We start from the raw sequence: 26,000 nt of genomic DNA on the forward strand, positions 1-26,000 counted from the left end.
TTGAATAAATAAATAAATATAGCTTTTTCTCTCATGGGTTCCGTCATCATTTGTCTGGGCAGAGCCTCTTGAAAAGCATCCACAATGTCCCTACTTTTTTCTGATTCTGCAGATGGAACTTTCCAGTCCGCATCCGGCAGGTTGAAATCTCCCTACAGCAGCACCTCCTCTTTCTTTCCAAACTTTTGGATATCCACAATCAGATCTTTATCAATTTGCTGCGATTGAGTCGGAAGTCTGTAGACTACACCCAAGTAGGTAGAAGTTCCATCTTCTCTTTTCAGAGTGATCCATATTGCTTCTTTCTCTCCCCAGGCCCTTGCATTTCCGTCGCTACATAGAGAGCTACTCCTCCACCTTTTTGACCATCTCTATCCTTTCTAAAAAGATTATATCCCGGTATGTTTGCATCCCATCCATGGGATTCACTGAACCATGTCTCTGTGATAGCAACAATATCTAGGTCTGCCTTTAACATCAGGGGTTGCAGATCATGAACTTTGTTGCTTAGATTGCGAGCATTTGTGGTCATCACTTTCCAGCTATTTTTCAGTGGTAATCTCCTTTTTATGTATAGCATTTTGTTTTGTTTCACTTCCCATTGCAATTCTAAGAAGCTAGTTGCTAATATTGTTTGTGTTGCAATCTTTACTACCATCACATCTTATCTTTTGCTGGGGGTGGTCTCTATAATTGTCCTTCATACATATGACACACCCACCTTCTAGTTTAAATGCCTAGAAACTTGTTGTTTAAATTTCTCCACAAGGATTTTTTCCTGTGGTAGTAAAATCCTTAGTGTGTATGCGCACTTCAAACTCCGTGCCTCCGTTCTGGAGTGCCACGCATGCGCAGTAAAATAATTCATCTTCTGCCGCTGATCACCTGTGTCCTGCGTCAGCTGATTTCCTGCCTTCTGCCTACACTGCCGGGACTCTTCTTCTCACCCCCGGACCAGCAGCGATAGCAGCTGCGGTTTTATCAAGCAGACACGGGGCCTTTGCTAGGCCGGCCCACTTTGATGATGCGAGGCGGGCCGGCCTAGCAAAAGCTTTGAGGCTACTTGATGAAACTGTGGCTAAAGCTAGCGGATGCTGGACAGGGGGAACAGGGAAGGGAGAAAGGGTACTACTGGACAGATGTGAGGTAAAAGGAAGGGAGAAGGGCTACTGCTGGACAGGGGGAGCAGGGAAATGGTACTTCTGGTCAGAGAAGGTAAATGGAAGGGAAAAGGGCTACTGCTGGACAGGGGGAGCTTGGAAGGGGTACTGCTGGACAGAGGGGAGGTAAAAGGAAGGGAGAAGGGGTACTGCTGGAGAAGGGGAGCAGGGATGGGGGTACTAAGAACATAAGAATTGCCGCTGCTGGATCAGACCGATGGTCCATCATGCCCAGCAGTCCGCTCACACGGCGGCCCTCTGGTCAAAGACCAGCCCCCTAACTGAGACTAGCCCTACCTGCGTACGTTCTGATTCAGCATGAACTTCTTTAACTTTGCCTTAAATCCCTGGAGGGTGTTCTCCCCTATGACAGACTCCGGAAGAGCGTTCTAGTTTTCTACCACTCTGGGTGAAAAAGAACTTCCTTATGTTTGTAAGGAATCTATCCCCTTTCAATTTTAGAGAATGCCCTCTCGTTTTCCCTACCTTGGAGAGGGTGAACAACCTGTCCTTATCTACCAAGTCTATTCCCTTCAGTACCTTAAATGTTTCGATCATGTCCCCTCTCAATCTCCTCTGTTCGAGGGAGAAGAGGCCCAGTTTCTCTAATCTTTCACTGTACGGCAACTCCTCCAGTCCCTTAACCATCTTAGTCGCTCTTCTCTGGACCTTTTTGAGTAGTAGCATGTCCTTCTTCATGTAGGCGACCAGTGCTGGAAGCAGTACTCCAGGTGAGGGCGCACTATAGCCCGGTACAACGGCATGATAACCTTCTCCGATCTGTTCGTGATCCCCTTCTTTATCATTCCTAGCATTCTGTTCGCCCTTTTCGCCGCCGCCACACATTGCGCGGATGGCTTCATCGACTTGTCAATCAGAACTCCCAAGTCTTGTTCCTGGGAGGTCTCTCCAAGTACCGCCCCGGACATCCTGTATTCGTGCATGAGATTTTTGTTACTTATATATATCACTTTATACTTATCCACGTTGAACCTCATCTGCCATGTCGATGCCCATTCCTCGAGCCTGATTATGTCACGTTGCAGATCTTCGCAATCTCCCTGCGTCTTCGCTACTCTGAATAACTTCGTATCGTCTGCAAATTTACTCGTCTCACTCGTCGTAGCAATGTCTAGATTGTTTATAAAGATGTTGAAGAACACAGGTCCAAGCACTGAGCCCTGTGGCACCTCACTGGTGACGCTCCTCCAGTCCGAGTATTGTCCATTTACCCCCACTTTGTTTCCTATGATCCAGCCAGTTTTTAATCCACGTGAGTATTTCACCCTCAATTCCATGGTTCGCAATTTTCCAAAGTATTCGTTCATGTGGAACCTTGTCAAACGCCTTCTGATAATCCCTGCTGGACGGGGGGAGGTAAAAGGAAGAGAGAAGGGCTACTGCTGGACAGGGGGAGCAGGGAAGGGGTACTGCTGGAAAAGGGGGAGGTAAAAGGAAGGGAGAAGATGGGGGAGGGAAGGAGGACCAGAGGAGAAGCACGCAGGAGACCCTGGAAACATAGTTAAAAGCACAGAAAAATAAAGTCACCAGACTATAAAGGTAGGGAAAATGATTATCAATAATAAGCGTGCATGCGCACTTGAAACTCCATGCGTCCATGCCTCCGCATGCGCAGTACATCGTCGTGCCTTCTGAGAGCGAAAGGCGAGGATGAACAAAGGGAGAGACGGCTGTGGTCGGAAGGTGGGCATGTTCGTCTGGAAGAACCAGTCATGTTCTGAGGGCACAGACTGCCTTCGTTTGGGAGTGACAGAGTGGGTCGGAATGGTCCAGGAGCAGAGGCGAATGAGACCAGCCTGGTGAGGGCGAAGTTCAGAGAAACTGTCACAGTTTGAGTGAGAGAACACGTGTGAGGGTAGGAGGGGGGGGGGAGAATCCCGGTGTGAAGAAGTGGAGAGAGAGAGACAGACAGAAAGAGGGGCAGAGAGAAAGAAAGAGAAACGCCTCAGCGCCCCATTGTACTAAAAGTCTACACATCTAATCTAGCACCCGTTAATGTAACGGGCTTAAACACTAGTAGTAATCATAAAGGCAATATTTTTATAAATGGAATTCATACAAATTATATAAAGAGATAAAGCTCTAAAACAAGGAGGGGCAGACACTACAAGCAGAAAATGAATAGCTATCATGCTATATATATTCCTGCTTGGTTCCTAGAAAAGGTTATTAATGAAGTTGTATAGTGGTTGTTACAAGGAGGACACTGTGACAAATTTCAATAACCTTATTTATTGCTTAATGGAAGAGCTGCCTGGAAGGATAAGCCAAACAAATGCTGGCTAATTGGTTATCTTTAGGGCAGGGGATGAAAGCTTCTCCTTGTCCATCAGAAACTACCAACCCTCCCCTCCCCTCTCAACCCCCCCCCCCCACCAGCTGCTGTTTCTGGAAAGAATATGGAACCAACCCAGAAGTAAGAGGGAAAAGCAGCAGATAGATGGGAAACCATAACACCTCCTCCAAGCCCAGGGTAAAGCTTAAAGGGCAGCCAGGGTGCACCTGGCGACTGAAAGTAGTGAAGACCTGAACCCTCATTTCCTGGACCTGAGAGTTGGTGTCCTGCAAGACCTCAGGTTGAAGAAACCATAGGAGATCTCAGTGGGAGAGTGAGTTGTTCCTGCTCTGCTGAGAGCAGGTACAATGTGTTTTTATTTTATCCCAGTTCCGTAAGCAAAGCATGTGCAAACAAGGTTTGTACAAAAAGACAAATAAGTGCTTGTTAGTGTAAAATGTGCTTGGAAAAAAAGACATCACACCATGGCTTTAGAAAACATAGTTCAATTGTATTTCAACAATCTTAACTTTCCTCATACTGTCCACAAATGACAATGTCGTTTCTTAGTAATAAAAGAAACAAACCCAAAAGCTAAGTTACTTAAGTGACCTCAGCACTTATCTTTTCAGATGTCAATACCTGAACATGTTTCCTCCAGAGTATAAAAGAAACAATCCCAAAACTTGTACAGAAAAGCTGTATTCTATTCACATGTCCAAGACAAGTATATGGAGTTGTCTTCTTGTATTCACATCATAGTTGGGAAACTTGACTGGTTACTTTTTGATTTGATTCTGTAACCAGAACAGTAATTTTTACCAATAAAAGTGGGGAAATAATGCAAATGCCAGTATTAAAAAAAAAAAAAATTGTTTTAAAAAAAAAAGAAGAGATTATACAGAAATTTCATTTTTTAATCCTAACATAAGTCTATATAATTACTAATAAGCTCTATGAAACAAATATTTGCTCGTTCCTCAATTAATCCATTTAGGCTGGATCCATTTTTCTTTGACAAGAGTCATGTTCAGCAATCACAAAGTTAAAAAGCTTGTCCTTTTGTCCTTTTGAGAGAACCAATATTAAGTCCTGGAGGCAAGAATCAGAGCAGGTCAAAAAATTAAGTCTGAAGAGCACAAAACTGTTGGAATACAGTCAGGATGTGGTGATCCAACTCTGCCGTGAACAAAAGGTTTTCTAAAGTCACCATGTACTGATGAATTATCTGGTGATGCTGAAGAAAGAAAAATGTAATGGTTAGAATCCAAGCAGTTTGAGTAACTTTTTTTTTTTATTCATAACAGACTAATTAAGGTTTGGTAAACAAAAGATTAGTTCAAAAGTAACTCTCAAAGGTGTAAGACAATATCAAAGGTGACAAGTCCCTGAGGGAGAAGGGGTTCCTTTGTGGGTAGCAGCCACTGTGTTGGGGGAGTACCATATATACTTGAATATAAGTCAAGACCCCCTTTTTCCCCCCAAAAAGGAGGAAAAATGGTTGACTCGAATATAAGTAGGTGGCTTAATATTCAAGTGTCCTGCCCTGTCAGGCTCTGCACCCAGCACCCTCCCTGCCAAGCTCGGCACCCATCCCCCTTCCCTCCATCCCTCCCCTGTCAGGCACTGCACCCAGCACCTTCCTTCCTCCCCACCCCTGTCAGGCTCTGCACCCAGCACCCTTCCTTCCTTTCCCTGTTAGGCTCTGCACTCAGCACCCTTCCTTCCCTTGTCAGGCTCTGCACCCAGCACCCTTCCTTCCTTCCCAGACTCTGCATTTTCTCTCCCAGGCTCTGCCCTCTGTCTCCTCCCCCTCCCCTGCCCTATCTGCATACCTCTGCCAATCCCTGGTAGAGGTGCTGCGGGTTCTCTGCTGATTTCAAGTGGAGGTGCAGCAGGCAGGAGCAAGCTTTCTTGGCGCTGAGCGGCTTCCTTACTGGCTCCCGCAAATTCTCGTGAGAATTCACGGGAGCCAGTAAGGAAGCTGCTCGGCGCCGAGAAGCAGCGCCAAATCACACTGCTGCTCATGCCGCTAAGATGAACAAAGTGGATCCGCGCAGCTGGTTAGCAGCAGGGCAGGAGTTCAGAAAGCTTGCTCCTGCCCGCTGTACCTCCACCAGGGATCAGCAGAGGTATGATAGGGCAGGGAGGAGGAAGGGGAGCAGAGCCTTGCGGCAACGGCGGCTTTAAAAAATTCTGGGAGGGACATTGACCCGAATATAAACCAGGACCCCCATTTTTGGCCCAATTTTTTGGCCCAAAAATCCCGGTTTATATTCGAGTATATACGGTATTCAAATCTAAGAAAGGATCAGGAAAGGGACATCAGATCCAAGGGATGGGGACTGTGTCATTGTGGTTTATTGCACTTTATTTATGGTCTGGGCCTGCACTGTTACATATATGTGGCACATGGAATGTGTGGTAAATTCAGGACAAATACTGGGCACATTCCCCGTATTCACTGCACAGGCTTTGCACTTACTGTATGTTAATTTTTGCTTTCAATGGGCAGTCAGTGAAAAACCTGAATGCATTTTAGCAAAAGGGCTCCTATATTTCTCTCAAGTGTCTCCTTGAACCACTGAACCAACATTTAAGAATCTGGAATGCCCAAAGGGACTGGGTTCTCACTATGTGACAACTTTGAGGATTTCCAGACCCCCCTCTCAACCTTTAAGTTTCAGCACAAAAGGCAGACAAATAAATCTAATTCAGTACAGATGTGCTTGTAGACTATACAGTAGATTGAAAAGACTACAGATGTGTTGATTTAAAGCAATACTAACATGTTTTAAGAGAGCAATGAAGCTTTATTAAATTTTATTTTGCTGCTCCTTGTGACAAGTCACTCAGTCCTCCATAGCCCCAGGTACATTAGAAAGGGTGTGAGCCCACCGGAACAGATAGGGAAACAGATAGAGTACCCGATTGTAAAACCGCTTAGATAACCTTGATAGGCAGTATATAAACACCTATTCTCGTACAATCTTGTTTTCTTTTTACTCTAAATTCAAAAGGGAAAACAAGTTATACTTTATGTAGACTCTATACACATCTGGCGCTACTCAAATAGTTAGTACCATTAATATTGTTTTGTACGATAAAACACAGACGTCATTAAGTCACATATTAGTTACCTAATTAATAGAGATCAGTTTTATTTCTGGGGCTCTAATTAGTAAGTTTAATTCCTTGAGTTATGCTTACAAAGCAAACACATTACATACACATTAGATACATAAAACACATTTCTAAAGCCTGAAAGGATAGCCTAAATCACAGCATACCCCACTAATAGGCGAGGAAATACAAAGAACTACACCCATAGAGCAAATCTGAACAGGTTTTTAGCTCTCACATAAAATTAACTACCTGCTTCTTGTAGTTTACACAATAGGTGAATGAAAAATAGGGTTGGGACTTTGGTAAATCTTTTTCTTTCCATTCACAGGTACAAAAAGCTCCTACATTTAAAATATGGCTAAATATCGTGTCCCCCAAAGCTGCTGCTCCCATTTCAGCTTCCGCTTACATGATCCAAGATGAGGGACCAATTTAATATACAAGATGTATAATATGCACTTTGCATCCCTCATGAAAGAAGTGCAAAAACAAAGCTAGGACATGACAAAACCAAGAATCATCTGTGAAGACTAGAAATCCATCCTGGATATGCATCTTGAAGCATCAGGGATCTCTAAGCAAAGAGGAAGAGATGTACTGAAAGAGGTCAGCTGAACACAGGATCACTACTAGTTCCTGCAAAACCAACCCCCCAAACTGAAGAATCAGTTTGCAGCCCTAAAGGTAGAAGTGCTGAAAATATCTCAAGAAAGGATGAAACAAAGCTCAAAGATCCCAAAGCTGCTGGATCGGTGGTCAATGAGAAGTAAAAGGTAGTGACTATTGGTGATCCTCATCTGAGAGGTACAGAAGTGTCTATCTTCTGATGATGTCTGCCTAGCACCAAAATTTGAGATGTAGCAGAAAATTTGCTGAGATTCATAAAGCCTACTAACTATTATTCTATGCTGCTCATCTATACTGGCACAAATGAAACTGCTTAATACTCGTGTACAAGTGGTAATACAGAGGAACCTTGGTTTGCGAGCATAATTCGTTCCAGAAGCATGCTCGTAAACCAAAGTGCTCGTATATCAAAGCGAGTTTCCCTATAGAAAGTAAGGGAAACTCAGATGATTTGTTCTACATCCCAAACCTCCCCCCAAGCCACTGACACGCTTCCACCCCACCTCAGGGAACTGGCTTCGCCTCGCCCACTATACCCAAGGAAACCCCCCTGCGGCCCCAACAAACCCTTACCTCGAGCGGATACCGGCATGCAGCACCAACCCACACGATGTGCCAGTGCCTAAAGAACCTGCCGCTGATCTATACTGGGCTGCTGCGGGGCCTTGCGCATCTGCGCATGCTCAAGGCCTTCTGGCTCCCACTCTCTCCGAGTCCCTTGAGAACTGATGGCAGCCATTCGGAGTGCAGTGTGGGACCAGGCAGGCATGTATAAAGCGTGCGCCTGCCTTGTGCACTGCTTTGCCGCTGCTAGAAGAGAGCAGGGGAACCGAGGCAGGAGTGTGGAAAGTACGCTGGGACGCCAAAAAAAAAAAAATAAAAAAAGGGTACAGGGATAGGGGTTGGCTGCCATTAGACATGCCCACCACTAGACCACCAAAGGGGGGACAGGGTACAGGGCACACCATTTGGTTCAGAATTCTTTTTTCCTAGTTTTTCCTCTTCTACAGGTGGGTGCGACTTATGGTCAGGTGTGTCTTATAGAGCGAAAAATACGGTAGGTTGAGAACTCCATTTTCCCCCCCCAAAGGAGGAAAAATGGTTGACTTGAATAAAAGTTGGGCAACTTAATATTCAAGTGCACTGCCCTGTCAGGCTCTGCACCCAGTCCCCTTCCCTCTCTCCAGTCAGGCTCTGCACCCAGCCCCCCCTCCCTGCCAGGCACTGCACACAGCCCCCCTTCCCTCCCTGCCCATCGTATCTCCTCTGCCGCTGGAATCCCTGGTGGGCCAGAGGTGTAGCGGGCAGAAGTGAGCTTTCTCCGCTGCTAACCTGGTCGGTCACTGCAGCGAGTTCTGGCTTTATCCACTGAGCGGTACTGAGCGGGAGCGTGTTTTGGCGCATCGAGCAGCAGCGCCAACGTGCGCTCCCATTCAGTACTGCTCAGCGGCTGAAGCTGAACTTGCGACAGTGACCAACCGGGTTAGCAGCGGGGCAGGAACACTGAAAACTCGCTCCTGCCTGCTACACTTCTGGACCACCAGGGATTCCAGTGGCAGAGGAGGTACGATGGATAGGGCAGGGAGGAAGGCAGGCTGCAGAGCCTGGCAGCTTGGCAGAGGCCTACAATAAGTCTGGGAGGGGAACAGTTGGGTGCTGGCTCAAATATAAACCTTAAATATAAATATATAAACTATAAATATAAATTTTTTGGCCCCAAAATCCCAGTTTATGTTCGAGTATATACGGTAAGTATCAGGCAGTGTTCTCATTAATGCTTCCTGTTGAAGGTAAATGCTATATGAGGGAAGCTTGCATCCTGGAGTTGTATGAAATGGAAAATGTATTTATATTGGTGTGATATTCAGACCTCATTCATAGTCAGAAGAATGAAAGTGGAAGTGCTATTGATAGTTGATTTTAATATGCAGAACATTGACTAGGGCAGGGCTGCTCAATTCCGGTCCTCAAGATCTACAGACAGGCCAGGTTTTCAGGATATCCACAATGAACATACATGAGAGAGATTTGCATACCAAGAAGGCAGTGCAGGCAAATCTCTCTTATGCATATTCATTGTGGATATCAGGCCTGCCCGTAGATCTCGAGGACCAGAATTGAGCAGCCCTGGACTAGGGCATCCCTAAAGCAGGGTAGTCTAGAAGCAAGGAGATCTTGGATATGGATCTATTTTGGACGTGGTGCTTACAAATGGGAAGAGTGTTTCTGATTTACAGTCGGTGACCATTTGGTACAGTGGTTCTCAACCCTGTCCTGGGGACCCCCCCAGCCAGTCGGGTTTTCAAGATATCCCTAATGAATAGCATGAGAGAGATTTGTATATAATGGAAGTGATAGGTATGAAAATCTCTCTCATGCATATTCATTAGGAATATCTTGAAAACCCGACTGGCTGGGGGGGTCCCCAGGACAGGGTTGAGAGCCACTGATTTGGTATCTAGTGATTACCAAATAATAAATAGGTATTTTTTAAAAAATGTACTTCTCTATACCGATCTCCCAGGAGAGCTCAGAACAGTTTACAAGAGTTTATTCAGGTACTCAAGCATTTTTTTCTGTCCCAGTGGGCTCACAATCTATCTAATGTACTTGGGGTAATGGGGGGATTAAGTGGCTTGCCCAGGGTCACAAGGAGTAGTGTGGATTTGAACCCACAACCTCAGGGTGATGAGGCTGTAGCTTTAACCACTGTGCCACACACTCTTGCCCACTTCTCAATATTAAGACACAAGAGGAGAGAGCTTATTCAAGATTGAAGGTTCTAGACTTTAAAAGAACTTTGTCCATTGAAAAATCAACCTATGGGATAAGGATCCAAGATGGCTGCTACCTGCTTTACCTGAGTAACATGCCCTGGGAGTTAGTGAAGATTCTTAAAACTTTTCTCGGTAGAGAGGGAAGTTTTGCCTTCCTACCGGACATGCCCAAGCGACGGGGCCGAAGCGCCGCTACGGAGATGCCCCGCTGGGTACAATTGAGGACATCCTACGGTGTATGCAAAGTGCCCCAGTTGCGTCGATGAGCAGTCGGCAGGACGTGCCGCGATTGGGCGAGACCACTGTAATCCTCCAAGGACCTGATACAACTCTAAGCCCCAATGTTCGAGCTCCACCCCCGCAGCCCCGGACAACGAGCTCTCCAAGGGGTGAGGAAACCCCGGAGATAGGGCAGTTTCCTTCCCCTGATGCAAGTTTACCAGCTTTGGAGGGGTGCTCCATTTAGAAAGCCCAGCCAAGGAACCGGAGGCAATATCAGCTAATGAGGGGAATTTCCAGCCGGAGGAGAGGAAAGAGATTTATACATTTGGTGAGAACTTTTTCACTTGTCAGCAATTTATTGCTCCTATTAAACCCTCTGAAGTTACACTAGAGGCACTTTGGGATTTAGTGGTTAATTTTAGAAAAGCCATTAATCCCCATTTTCAATACGTGGAAGGGAAACTGATTGAACATGCAAAAGAATTGAAAGAAGTTAGAGGAATTGAGTGACTCTAAATCCAGTATTCAGAAAGTTGAACAGGATTTAATTTCCTCCAAGAGACAATAATTAAAGATAACATTATTCTTAGGAGGAAAATTGAAATGTTGAAGAATACCGCACAAAGTAATAATTTAAAATTGATTAATTTTCTCAAAGTCACTTTGGTGACACCAAGGGAAATGATCAAAAGATATTGTCAGGAAATTCTGGGAATTTCAGATAAACTTTTACCTCCACTGTCTCAGGTATACTATTTGCCTGCTGGTGGTCAAAGTCAACACCAGAGGTCTGGACCTCAAGAGGTAATGGATGTTTCAGTGTTATTGGAGACGTCAGATAAAGAAATTGTGACCCCCAGCAACTTTAATAATATCTGTTGCTCTTCAACCAGATAAGGCATGGATTCTGAGTTTATTCTTTAAGAACAAACAGAAAGAATTTCTTGGACATAAAATACAAACGCAGAAGCGTAGGCGAGAATTTCTTTTACTTAAGCCAGGAGTGTTAGCTTTAGGGGCTACTTTTTACTTGCGATACCCTTGCAAGTGTATTGTTCATCACCAAACGAATAAGTATGTTTTCTTTGAACCTTGTCAATTAACTACTTTCTTGTCTATATCCCGGTTGGATAAAGGAAAATCTTAAGCTCATTAGAAAGTTATGCATTTTGTGCTCAGTTTAAGACAGTAATTCTTTAAGTTTAAGTTTACTTCTATTTTATTCGCTAATTGTGTAAGGTTTGGATCCAATTTGAGGACTTGAGTAAAGTTAAGCCATTGTAACTTTTATGTTTATTATGAATTTACTTGTTTAACAATCTTATTCTGGATTGTTGTAGATTGTATTTGGCTTGATTTCTTTTCTGTACAAGTTTAATGCTTGATATTATTTAATGCTTGAAATAAATTAAAAGAAAAGAACTTTGTCAAGATGGGAAAATACTTCAAACAGGAGTTAGTTGGATGGGAACAGCAGAAGGAAGCAAAACAGCACTAGGCAAAAACTGAAAAAAGCTATTTTAGCCCTTTATTTGTCATTGTTGCTCAGAAACATGTGTTTCTATGCCTCTTATGGGAGATCTGCATCTCCAAATGCCTGTTATTTGGCACTGATGCTCTCGTTCAACATCAAGTTATATAAAGCAGTCATTTTCACCATCTGCCAATTAAAGAGTTAAAGGCTTCAGATTGCGGGACTTTCATTGGATCCCGCTGCTCTCTTGAGTTCCTTGGCGTCTGGGGGCCTAGACATTTTTTTTAAAGATATGTAAGCGATAGGAGGAAGTACCAATGGACAATTAGGTTTATACTTTCGATAATCTTCTGTTAGTCTTTGTATAGGACGCCCAGTCTCAGAAGCCGTCTAAGAAGCTTTTGAGAATTGTACATGGGCGTTCTATAGAGAATCACACCTAAGCCTGCCTAAGAACCCAATTCTCAAACCAACGTCCATGTCACAGACGCTGGTTATAGAATCAGGTTGCTGCTGAGCTTACGTGGCAAGGGATCTCCCTGCTGCGATATGTTTAGCGGCAACCTGTCTCCACCCTCCGCCAAGACTACCAGACAGGAGGGATGCCCTGTCCCTCCTGCCAGAACCGGCGATGTACGGGGGGGGGGAGAGGGGGGAGGGTCCGGCAGGAGGGACTGGGCATCCCTCCTGCTGCCGATGTACGGGGAGGGAGGGGGGGAAAACAACGGGCGGCAACGGCCGTTAAACTTATCGCAGCAGGGAGATCCCTTACCTATGATAAGATCAGTGGGAACGTCCAGCATTTTGCTGCCCTACATTGTACGCATCTCCCGCAGGCCTAGGGAGATGTATGCAGCCGCCTAGGTCTGCCTGAGGCTACTTCCAGGCCAAGTCACACCCATGCCCTAGTCTTAGGCGAGCTTACACGCCTCCCTAGGCTCCCGAAGGCGACTCCCAATGTAGGTGGCCTGCCTCTGGAGATTTTTTTTTTTTTTTAAAAACCCAAACGTGCGTCCCAGCAATATAAGTAATTCTTGAACTGGTTTGTTCTGCAAAATATTAACAAGCGATAAACAGGCACAAAGGCAACTCAGAAAAAACATTGAGGAACAGTGTAGAACTAACTTGCTGTGTGCAACAAGCACCCCAAGAAAGGCCTTCGGTAAATCGTATAGTCGCAGAAAACGCTCCACAGGATCTGTCAACTGGCTGGAAAGGGTTCAAGCCTGTAAGGAGAATCAGCAAAACAGAAAGAAGCAGGCTATTCCAAAGAACTGAGTGTACACAGAGGGTGGGTCGTATGGAATCCTACAGGGACTAACAGAAATAAGATTATCGAAGGTATAAACCTAATCTTCCATTCTGTTACGTCCATTCCAGATTCCATACGCTAGGTTACATACCAAAGCAATGGTAACATCTAGGGAGAGACAGAAGAGCCTGCCCTCGATACTGAGGTCCCAAAAGTGGCAGCAGAACAAGCCACCACATCCACTGGGCAAAACCAGGAACAGAGGACCTAGTAGCTGCCCCACAAAGTTAATCAGGATGAAACAAGTGAGACACCACCCACGACACAGCCACACTTCCAGATGAGTGGATGTTAAGCGAAATTGGTGGTTGCTTGCCGCGGGCAATGGAAGTTGCAGAAATGGCCATTCAAATCCATCAAAGCCTTGGCCGTTGGCCAACCCCAGCGAAGAGCAACAGTCAGCACATATAGGTGATCAGATAGCTGGAAATCATTAGTCCTATCAAAACTGTGGAGCAAGACTCTTCTGACAGCCAACTTAGAAACATGGAACATAGAAACATGATGGCAGATAAAGGCCAAATAAATGGCCCATCCGGATTATATCTTTCTCTCTCTGAGAGATCCCACATGCCTATCCCAGGCCCTCTTGAATTCAGACACATTCTCTGTCTCCACCACCTCTTCCAGGAGACTAACCACTCATCTACCACCCTTTCTGTAAAATAGTATTTCCTTAGATTACTCCCCTCACCTTCACCCACTAACCAGAAAAGACACCATTTAGACCTCATTACCACCATGGTATAGCTCTGCAAGACAAGGACTGGTCTCACTCACTTTAGTCATACCACTTCATGTTTCTGTTCAACCTATTCTGGCAGGAAGCCAAACATGTTCCCAAGCCAATAAAAATCTATACTACCAGAAGTCACATTGAAACACCCTCCTTCTGGTCTGAATTCAAAGACTTTGAAGAGTTCTCAGACCTGATAGACTTCTACACCATTTGGGACAAAATCAGCACCAATGTCTACAATAGACTCGCCCTCAAAATTCTGCGAAAAAGATAGATCCGCAAGTCTGACAAATGGTTTGACGAAGAGCTCTGCAACCTAAAATACACAGTCCTCTGCCTGAAGAAGACATGGCGCAAAGATTAAATCCAGGTCAACAAGGGACACCAGTGCGAACAAGTACACACCAAATATAAACAAATGTTTAAAGAAAAATGCAAAGCCTACTACTCACAACTATTCCATCAACATCAAGGATCTCTTCAGAATAGTATCTAAACTGACTAACACCATCAAACTAGTCCGAGCTCCCCAGGAAGATCCTCCTCCAGTCAACAAACTCACTGATTACTTCTGTTCAAAGATCCATTCTCTCAACTATAAGCTCAACACCCCTCTCCCCGCTTCCCCCAATGCACCTGAGAACTATCCTCAGAGCCACACAGCTGTCCTTAACTGGGAAACGTTTGTCCACCCTGGAATTAAACTTGTTCCAGAAACTCGATGCCAAATATGTGCATGGATGATGCCCATTAGACACCTGCCCACTTGAGATAATTTGACTCGCTCCCCCAACCTTTCAGGGCTTACTTTTCAACTGGACTCAGACAATGCTTAACAACGACAATTTCCCAAAGAACAAAGGGTATATCATGATAACAGCCTTTACCAAGAACAAGGAACCAATTTCTTCAGTCTCTAACTACCGACCCATCTTTGTGAAAATACTGGAAGGATTAGTGTACCACCAATTGTTCAATTACCTAGAACACGATATCCTTCATGACTCCCAGTCTGGCTTTCAGCCACTATTCAGCACAGACACAGTTCTAACATCACTTATGAATGACTTAAGAACATAACATAACATAAGAACATAAGAAATGCCTCTGCTGGGTCAGACCCGAGGTCCATCGTGCCCAGCAGTCCGCTCACGCGGCGGCCCAACAGGTCCAGGACCTGTGCAGTAATCTTCTATCTATACCCCTCTATCCCCATTTCCAGTAGGAATTTGTCCAATCCTTTCTTAAACCCCAGTACTGTACTCTGCCCTATTGCGTCCTCTGGAAGCGCATTCCAGGTGTCCACCACACGTTGGGTAAAGAAGAACTTCCTAGCATTTGTTTTGAATCTGTCTCCTATCAACTTTTCCGAATGCCCTCTTGTTCTTTTATTATTAGAAAGTTTGAAGAATCTGTCCCTCTTTACTCTCTCTATGCCCTTCATGATCTTGTAAGTCTCTATCATATCTCCTCTAAGTCTCCTCTTCTCCAGGGAAAAGAGACCCAGCTTCTCCAATCTCTCAGAATATGACAGGTTTTCCATACCTTTTATCAGACGTGTTGCTCTCCTCTGAACCCTCTCGACTAACGCCATATCCTTCTTAAGATACGGCGACCAATATTGTACGCAGTACTCCAAATGCGGGTGCTCCATCGCCCGATACAACGGCAGGATAACTTCTTTCGTTCTGGCTGTAATACCCTTTTTGATTATACCAAGCATTCTATTCGCTCTCTTAGCGGCCGCTGCACACTGTGCCGACGGCTTCATTGTCATGTCCACCATTACCCCCAAATCCCTTTCCTGGGTACTCTTATTCAATAACATCCCTCCCATTGTATAGTTGTACCTCGAGTTTCTGCTCCCCACATGTAATACTTTACATTTCTCAATGTTGAACTTCATCTGCCATTTCGCCGCCCATTCTTCTAATTTGTTCAAGTCCCTTTGCAACTTTTCGCAGTCCTCTGTAGTCTGAGCTCCATTAAATAGTTTGGTGTCATCCGCAAATTTTATTATCTCGCACTTCGTCCCTATTTCTAGATCATTTATGAAGATATTAAATAGCAACGGCCCGAGCACCGAACCCTGCGGGACACCACTCGTGACCCTCCTCCAGTTGGAGTAGTGACCCTTCACTCCTACCCTTTGTTTTCTACCCTCCAACCAGTTTCTGATCCATCTATGTACGTCTCCTTCCACCCCATGGTTCTTCAGTTTCCGGAGTAGACGTTCATGGGGCACCTTGTCAAAGGCTTTTTGGAAATCTAGATATATGATGTCTATGGGGTCTCCTTTGTCCATCCGTTTGTTGATCCCTTCGAAGAAGTGCAATAAGTTCGTTAGGCACGATCTTCCCTTGCAGAAACCATGCTGACTGGTTATCAGAAGTTCATGTTTTTCAAAATGTTGATCGATGTTTTCTTTTATCAGTGCTTCTGCCATTTTCCCCGGAACCGAAGTCAGGCTCACCGGCCTGTAGTTTCCCGGGTCACCTCTTGATCCCTTTTTAAAGATGGGCGTAACGTTGGCTATCTTCCAATCTTCCGGGATCTCGCCTGTTTTCAGGGATAAGTTGCAAATTTGCTGCAGTAGTTCCGCTATCTCCTCCATTAATTCCTTCAGAACCCTTGGATGTATGCCATCCGGACCTGGGGATTTGTCAGTTTTTAGTTTTTCTATCTGCCTATGAACGTCCTCAAGGCTCACTTCTATGGATGTAAATTTTTCTGCCTGACTTCCGTTGAAGAATTGCTCAGGTTCCGGTATGTTGGACGTGTTTTCGTTTGTAAATACAGACGAGAAGAACATGTTAAGCCTTTCTGCCACTACCTTCTCCTCCTTCACCACTCCCTTCCTGTCTCCGTCGTCCAGCGGTCCCACTTCCTCTCTAGCCGGCTGCTTCCCTTTAACATATCTGAAGAATGGTTTGAAATTTCTTGCTTCCCTGGCTAGCCTCTCTTCATACTCTCTTTTGGCTTTCCGAACCTCACGGTGACATTCTTTTTGATACTTCTTGTGCTTTTTCCAGTTCCCCTCAGTTTTGTCCTTTTTCCATTTCTTGAATGATTTTTTCTTATTACCTATTGCTTCCTTCACTGTTTTGGTTATCCACGCCGGGTCTTTTGTTCGATTCTTTTTACACCCCTTCCTGAATCTGGGGATATACAGATTTTGCACCTCGCTCACCATGTCCCTGAAGAAGGACCAGGCATGATTTACCGTTAGCCATGTTTTGGAAGTGTTCCTAAGTTTCTTCCTTACCAATTCCCTCATTGCTTCGTAGTTTCCTTTCCTGAAGTTAAAGGTTGTCGCAATGGATCTCTTGCCTTTTGACACTCCTACCTCAACCTTGAACTTGATCATATTATGATCGCTGTTTCCCAACGGTCCCACTACTTCTACTTCCTTTGCAGGTCCCCTTAACCCATTTAGGATTAGATCCAGAGTGGCATTTCCTCTCGTCGGTTCTCTAACAAACTGTTCCATGAAACAATCCTGTGTAGCTTCCAGGAATTTTGTCTCCCTAGTGCATTTCGAGCTTCCAAGCCTCCAGTCTATCCCATAATAACCGTGTTGCCGCTTTTGCATTCATGCTTCATCTCGGCTTCCATTTCCTCATCGATATCTCTGGTTTGCCCGGGTGGGCGATAAAATAGGCCCATCTTTATTTCAGGCCCTTTCCTTCACGGTATTTTAACCCATAGAGATTCCGGCTTGCTGGCCGTCTCTGCTGTGTCCATTTGTGTGGATTGTATGCCTTCTTTTATGTATAGGGCTATTCCATCTCCTTTTTGTCCTGTTCTGTCCTGGCGATAGAGCTTGTATCCCGGTAGTGCTGTATCCCATTTGCTTTCCTCATTCCACCATGTTTCAGAGATTCCAATGATGTCGATGTCTTCTGCGTTGGCCAAGGCTTCTAGTTCCCCCATTTTGTTTCTTAGGCTCCTTGCATTAGCATATATGCACTTTAGATCCTGGTATTTTGCTGTCCTCCTTTCCTTTCCCTGTGCTTCGGTCCATATTTTCTTCTCTTTTGCTTCAGACATTGTAACCATTTCTTCTGGGTTAGTCGACTCCTGCAGTTTGTCCCTTGTTCCTTCCCAGCCATTTTTCCCCTCGGTATCTTCACAGGATACCGTCTTCCGAATCGTCGACCCTTTGTCAACTGTCGGCTTTCCCCTTCTTCTTAGTTTAAAGCCTGTTCTATTCCTCTCTTGACGTTGTTTGCTAGGAGTCTAGTTCCTGCTGCGCTCAGGTGCAGTCCATCTTTCCTGTAGAGCTTGCTCTTGCCCCAGAACGCCGTCCATTTCCTCACGAAGTGGAATCCTTCTTCCTCACACCATCTCCTCATCCACGTATTTATTGATTGTAGTTCCTCCTGCCTTTTCACATCTGCCCTCGGTACTGGTAGGATCTCTGAGAACACTATCTTCTGGGCCCTCATCTTCAGCTTCCTTCCCAGAATCTTGAATTGTTCTAACAGCGTGCTTCTTTTGTAGTCTCTCCTGCTGACATCGTTCGTCCCGATGTGGATCACTACAGCGGTCTCTTCTGTCTCCGCCCCTTCCAGGATCATTCCAATTTTGTCCACGATGTCCTTGGTTCTTGCTCCCGGAAGGCAGGTCACCAGTCGGTCCTCTCTCCCTCCTGCTATGTGGCTGTCCACATGCCTAAGGATCGAGTCTCCCACTAGGATCGCTGAATTTCCTTTCTTCAATTTTCGCTTCGGTCTCAGGTCAATGTCCTCAATGTGCTTCACTCTTTCTTCTTTTGGGCCTCGACTAGCCAAATTCTCCCCCTCTTGCGGTAGTCCTCTGTGGGTGTCATCCTTGAGGAAATCTTCTTCTTGCTCTCCCTTGCATGTTGGTATCCGTGTAGCTTCTTCTTTCATCTGAAGTTCGTTCTCTTCCACCTTCGTCCTGTATGCCTCTTCAATGAATCTCTCCGTGGTGTGAAATCCTTCTAGCTCCTGAATCTTGTCCTCTAGTCGCTTGACCTCCTTCTTCAAGCTTTTCAGTTCCTGACACCGACTGCATACATATGACTGTCTCCCCGAGGGGAGATAGTCATACATATGACAGTCTGTGCAGAACACTGGAAAGCTCATCTTCTGGCTTCCTTCTGCTTCCATTGTTGTTCCTTCTTTAAGATATCAGTTGAGATTACTTGTGACTTGTGTCCGCTTTGTGTCCTTTCTCTCTCCCTATCTGCTGTTGGTGTCCTCCCTGACTCTCTTTTTGTGCTGGTGCCCTCTCTTTCTTTCTCTAACTGTCTCTGGTGTCCTCTCGCTCACTGCCTGTTGGTGGTGTCCTCTCTGTCTCTTCTCTCTCTGTGTTGGTGCTCTGTGCTGGTGTCTCTCTCTCTCTCTACCTGCTGCTGGGGTCCTCTCTCTCTCTACCAGCCGCTGGTGTCCTCTCTCTCCCTCTCTCCCTCTGCCTGCTTGTTATACTTGTGTGAACGGCTTGGCCCTTTGTGTCTGTCTCTTTCTTACCTTCTGTGCTTTCCTTCTGTACTTGTCGCTTCTTTACCCTTCTGTCTTACTCCGTTACCTTGTCCCTTCTCAAAGGCCCTTCGCAAAGGCGCTCTCGCTAAGGCAAGCGCCTTTGCCGCTTGCCTTCGCCGCGCGCTGAACGGCTGCGTGCCGTTGGCTCCGCCCCCTTTCAAGGGGGAGTCCGACGCTGCCTCTGACGCAGTGGGGGTGGGCAGAGCGTACTCTCGCCGCTTCCCCGAGTCCTGTGCTTTTTCCTGCCTCCTTCCCCTGTGCAGAACTCTGTGTCTCCGACTCTCTCTCTCTCAGTCAGGCTACCAGAGCACGCTGCCTCCTTCTCCTTTGCTCTGGCAACCCGATTCAGCGCTCGCCGCGTTGGCTCCGCCCCCTTTCAAGGGGGAGTCCGACACTGCCTCTGACGCGGTGGGGGTGGGCGGAGCGTACTCTCGCCGCTTCCCCGAGTTCTGTGCTTCTTCCTGCCTCCTTCCCCTGTGCAGAACTCTGTGTCTCCGACTCTACCAACTCTTCAACAGAGGGTCTTATACTACAATTCAACCTAAGCAGCACCTTTGACTTAGTAGACCACCACATACTTCTTTCATGCCTGGACGCTACTGGCATCATGGGTACTGTTCTAAATTGGTTCAGGGGCTTCTTAACAAGTCACTCATACCAAGTCTTCCGTGATGACAAACTCTCCCCTGTCTGTACCACTTCCTGTGGAGTTCCACAAGGTTCCCCACTGTCCCCGATCCTGTTCAACACCTAGCCTCATCAGGAGTTAAGAGCTATAGTTATGCTGATGACATCATGTTCCTTCTTCCAATACCCACACTTTGTTCAAAGGAATCAAATTGAATAGAGGGGATTATTTATTTTATTTCTTCCATTTGTGCGTCGCACATACCTATACAAGCTCTAGGCAACATTACAGAGGAAGGGGTTAGAAGAGGGTAGGGAGCACTATGGAGGGCAGGAAGGAGTGGAGAGAAGTATGAAGAATATTTTATAGAAATTCCTAACTTTACAGATAGGAGCACCATCTATGTAAATGATATCTAAATGAATTAAAGTAATATGTAAAAATATGTAATTATCTAAACAATGGAAGACTGGATGATGAAACACAAACTGAAAATAAGTCCTGAAAAAAACAAGTTCTTTCTCACAAGTCCCTCAAACCTCAATGAGGAAAACATTATGATCAGGGGTACAACCTTACCGCTACAGTCCACCATCAAAATCCTACGAGTGGCTCTAGACCGAAAGATGACCATGGAAAGCCAAATCACTGCTGTGATACACAAAGGCTTTGCAGCACTTTGGAAACTATGATCAAGCCATTCCTACTTTGACACCCTTCTCTTCCAAATCCTATGCTAAGCCCTGAACCTTAGTATACTAGATTACTGTAATCACATTTACATCTCATGCCCCAAGAAACACTTCAACAGACTCTGGACGATTCAGCACACAGTGGTACATCTAATCTTCTGCCTAAAGAAAACAGACCAGGTCATGCTTTACTACAAGCAACTGCACTGGCTCCCGATCGAGGCTCGCTCACTATTCAAACTGGGTTGCTTCATGTACAAGGCTCTTTAAGGCCTCCTACCAAAGTACATGACTGAAGTATTTGGGTTTACCCGTCTTTTGCACACCAATTCCATCTTCGCCTACCCCTCCCTACAAGGAAAACCTAAAAAAGCTTATGTGACAAAATTACTATCCTATCAAGCAGCTCACTTCAGTCAGGAACTACTCCCCATTATAGGGTCATCATTAATGCATTTCAGGCGAGGACTGAAAACATACTTGTTCAACAAATTCCTAGTAGAGCACTAAACCCTGTGCCCTCTTAGTATGTCTCACACTCTCCTCAAGATGATGGAAAAAGCTCTATGCTCAGACTCAGTCAACTCTTACTACCGCACCCCCTCACTTATTTTGCCTTCTCATTCTGGGTCCCCATACCTATATCTGTACCGACATTCGAAAATTGTTCTGATCGAGTTCTCAAGTTCTTCTCGTATTACCTTATCATAATTGTATTGACTCTGACCTTGTCATAATCCTATATTATTTGTACTTATATCCTCACCAAGAGTTTTTTTCGTATTACGTTACCATTATTGAATTTGACTCTGACTGTCATTATGCTATGTTATTTTACTTGTATCCTCACTTCTCACGTACGGTCTTCTACTTAACTCATGTTAACTGTATCTAACTTCACAATGTATTGCGGTATATAAATAAAATTTTATGTTATGTTATCCAATGTATTTGTCCCAAGCTTTCTTGAATTCAGATATACTTTTTGTCAAGTGTCTGATTAAGTTAAAAACCAGTTAAGTGAAAAGAGATGGGTAGTGGTATATAGAGTTTACTCCAAGGAATAAGATATTATCAGTGGTGTTCTGAGCTCTCAGCTCCTTTGGAACAATACAATATCTCTGGAGAATATCTGAACATTCGTTTGGTTAGGAATAATAATAATAAACTTTATTTTTGTATACTGCCATACCAATGAGTTCTAGGTGATTCACATCAAAAAAAGCTGGTCAGAAAATCATATAAATACACATCATATATATGTCATAAACACAGTACTAAACAATCAAGATATGAATTTATCAAACAAATTGGTTTTCAATACTTTTCTAAAAAAATGATAAGACTGAGCTTGAGGAATTAGAGTACTCCACTAGGTATTCATTTTACTAGCCTGGAATGCAAAAGTTTGATTAAAAAAAAAATCTTACATAATGACAAGATTTGGGTGATGGAATCGCAAACCAATAAAATTTGTGTGCATTCATGTTCATTCTATGAAATTCAAAATGCGATACAAGATAAGCTGGAGCTAAACCAAATAATACTTCAAAACAAATACAACCAAAGTTAAATAGAACTCATGCCTCAAACGGCAACCAGTGAAGTTGTCTATAAAAAGAGCTAACATGGTCATATTTTTTTTTTATAGCAAAGATCAAGCGAACTGCTGAGTTTTGTATTATTCTTAACCTGTTGAGAATTTTCTTATGAGATCCCAAGTAAATTATATTACAATAGTCCAGGACGGACAGGACTGAAGACTGAACCAATATCCAACTGTAAGATGAAATATGGGACTTGATTTATAGTTTTTTTTTATGCGAACAAAGCACTATTAGTCAAAGACTGGCTGGAAGAAATCCACCTAGATATTTTACTTCTAACTGAAACATGGCTAATTTCTGATCAGGATATTATCATAAATGATATACTACCTCTAGATTACAAAATTATTCCTCTATCAAGAAACTCAAAAAGATGAAGTGGTTTCACAATAATTCTTTGAGATCATTTTGAGTTTCAAGTACTAGACTCTAAACTAACCAATGATCTAGAAATTCTCACTTGCAAAATATCCAAAGAGGACTGTAAAGATAATTTGATCGTCACAATACTTTATATGCCCCCTAACAAATGGAACCTAGCAAAAGAGGAACTCTGCGAATTCCTCCTTACAAACTCGGTAGCCGGTGCCTACAAGTTTTTAGTTGGCGATGTTAACTTACACCTTGAGCAGGAAGAGAATTCCAACGTAACTGATCTACTGTCCTTCCTTACATCTCTAGGTTTTTCCAAACCACCTCCGACCAAAACCCATAAGAAAGGTCACCACTACCCCCAGTATAAGTTTTAAAGGTGAAACCTGGGCTAACACCCCTTGGTCGGACCACCTTCTATGTAATTTTGAATTATGCTGGATTAAAAAACAACCCAAAAGGAAACCAAGGAACATGCACAAAGAGAAAACTATTTGGACAAGAGGACAACTGAACCCAGTAGAATTTTGGACACACTATAGCTTAATATCTAACTCAGACTTAGATTCAAATTTCATCCTAGGATGGAGAAATTTTAGCGATCAGGTTCTAAATGATATTGCACCATTGAAAGTATGTAGGAAAAGATATTTTTATCAGACAGCTGGTATGGTGCTGATCTAATGGTTTTAAAGCGAGAAGTACATAAATTAGAAAGAATATGATGTAAATCAGGGTAAGATAAGAACAGATTCATTTGGCGACTAAAAATTAAAGAGTATAAAAGAATGATGAAAGAAAAGCATTGTAAACATTATTCCCAAACAATTAATTCTCCTACCCTGAATAGCAAAGAATTTTTCAGAATAGTCAATACTCTGTTTGATATTGATCTACATAAACGTTCTAACACAGATCTCCCACCCTCTATTGCAAACTCAGCTGACTACTTTGCCACAAAATTCATAATTTGAGATCGCCTCTTGTAGGTAAAAGCATAGACCTATCAATCAATCAGTCTGCCTTAGAAAACAAAGGTTCAACTGCTGATATGATCTGGAATCATTTTGAAAACCCAGATTGGAACCAATTTCTCAAGCTTTACTCTAAATATGCAAAATCCAATTGCCTACTAGACAACTGTCCACCGACTATCAATAAATCAGCTCCCCTCCCCTTCAAAGCTGAACTTTTCAACTGGGTTTCTTTATATATGTGTGACACCTATTATTAAAAACTCCAAGGAGTCAGTCTTTTGGTTGCCAACTACAGACCTATTGCCAACATACCACTTTTTCTTAAACTAATGGAAGGACTAGTTAACACTGATCTCATGAAATATTTAAAGAAGTTCAGCATCCTACACGACTCTCAGTCTGGTTTTTGCACAAATTACAATACGGAAACAGTCTTAGCTTCGCTGACTGATTACCTCTTCCACTTGTTTTCCCTGGGAAAAAGCGCACTGGTACTTCAGTTCAACTTGAGCAGTGCCTTTGACCTTGTTGACCATGACATTCTGCTTAGATGCCTCGATTCTATTGGCATCTCTGGCAAGGTAATAAACTGGTTTACAGGCTTCTTAAAAAAAATCGCACTTACCAGGTACACAGTGAAGGAACTTTCTCTCAATCTTGGTGTAATCCCTGTTATCTGACTTAAATTTGAAATCGTATATATATGCAGATGACATTACAATTATCATTCCCATAACCTCATTGACGCAAGAGACAGAACAACTCACCTCATCTGTCCTCACTAAGGTAGAACAATGGAATACAAATTAAAATTGAACTCGGAAAAAAACAAGATTTTCTTGGCAAGTCCTAATTACAAGATAATGAATACCTCTGAGATTAAACCAGTTAGATTACCCAATCAATTCTACTACCAAAATCCTTGGAGTCATTCTGGACCGATGCTTGACTTTTGAAGACCATACTAATGCTCAAGTTAAAAAATGTTTTTTCACCCTATGGAAACTTTGTACCATCAAACACTATTTTGACTTCCTCTCTTTTCGACTGCTGGTTCAATCTCTGATCTTAAGCATCTTAGATTACTGCAATATTATATACTTGGGATCCTTTAAGAAAACCATCAAACGATTGAGAGTCACTCAGTCTGTCTCATTTATGGTCTCAAAAAATCGGATCATGTAAGCCCGTATTACAAAAAACTACACTGGCTACCGATGAAAGCAAGGGTCATTTTCAAGTTTGCCTGCCTCTGCTTCGAAACCATAACTGGTTCATCCCCAATCTACATGTCACACCATTTTGAATTTCCAGGCACTACTTGCACACGTAGTGCCTATCTGTTTGCTTTTCCATCTTTGAAGGGCTGTATCTATAAGAGATTCCTCGACAGATCACTATCATTCCAAGCAAGCAAATGGAATAAATTTCTAACCACTTTCATTTCAAATGCACCCTCCTACCAAACCTTCAGAAAATGAATTAAAACCTATCTCTTTGATAAATTTCTCCGACTCCTTCCCTGCCTTATCCCCTGCATATCTTTGAAATGCTTCCGGATAAATCTTGACTACTCTTGGCATGCTAATGTAATTTGAAAGTCCTTTTCTGTAACATCGCTGTCTGTATACAGTCTCTTCCTCTGTAAACAGCTCTGAACTGTTTGTGTTATTGTGATATACAAAAATAAAGTTATTATTATTATTATTATTATTAAAGAGGTGAATGTTTGTGAACACTTGATTAAGATCTGTGAAGAAATTAGAGTACCTGGCGTGATGGTAGATGTGCATCTATCCTTCAAAGCAGATCTCAAAAGTAGTAAGTCTGCTTATTTCACCATGTGGAAACTGTCTCATTTGAAGAATATTCTGTCAAATTGGGATTTGAGACAGGTACTTCAAGCGCTAGTACTGTCCCAGATAGATTACTGTAATGGTATCTATCTAGGTTTACCTCAAGTACGTATTAAAGGGTTACAAATGATACAAAACTCAGCTGCCCTGCTACTGGCTGGAGTATCTTGATACAAAAACATTGCACCTATTTTAAAAAGATTGCACTGGTTGCCGATTTTGTTTCGTATCCAATTCAATGCTTTGAAATTTATCCAACAAGGTGTTTATGACATCCTGCTGAATTATTTGGCAAAATGCATAACACTATATACTCTGCCAAGGACACTAAGGTCACAGAATTGTTGGTTGTTAGACATATGAAAGGGGAATATTTTACGATATGTACGGACCAAAAATTCATGTTTCTCCATAGCTGGACCATCTATGTAGAATGCATTGTCTGGTACCTTACGGTTCTGTAGAAATCTATTGCAATTTAGAAAGTTGCTTAAGACCCATTTGTTTGCTCAAGCTTTTTTAAGCTAATATTCTGCTCCTTGAGCTAATATTTTACTTTCTGATCATCATTTTTTTGCAGGTTATTAGATTTGTGCTGCTTGACTGAAGTAATGTAGTAAATGAGCAG

At 43.6% G+C, this 26,000-nt stretch overlaps 1 protein-coding gene across 5 annotated transcripts in view; it reads right to left on the reverse strand.

Annotated features, from left to right (window-relative positions):
* Positions 1–3,946: 3,946 nt before the first annotated feature.
* NCBP1 (nuclear cap binding protein subunit 1) overlaps positions 3,947–26,000 on the reverse strand; it is a 397,555-nt gene continuing 375,501 nt past the window's right edge. For all 5 annotated transcript variants that reach the window (XM_033917013.1, XM_033917021.1, XM_033917038.1 and 2 more), the window contains one exon: positions 3,947–4,693. In XM_033917013.1, the coding sequence (XP_033772904.1) occupies positions 4,580–4,693 (114 nt within the window). In that variant the 3' untranslated portion in view covers positions 3,947–4,579. The remainder of the gene's footprint in view (positions 4,694–26,000) is intronic.

The sequence above is a fragment of the Geotrypetes seraphini genome, chromosome 1, assembly GCF_902459505.1.
Source record: "Geotrypetes seraphini chromosome 1, aGeoSer1.1, whole genome shotgun sequence".
NCBI classification, from domain to species: domain Eukaryota; kingdom Metazoa; phylum Chordata; class Amphibia; order Gymnophiona; family Dermophiidae; genus Geotrypetes; species Geotrypetes seraphini.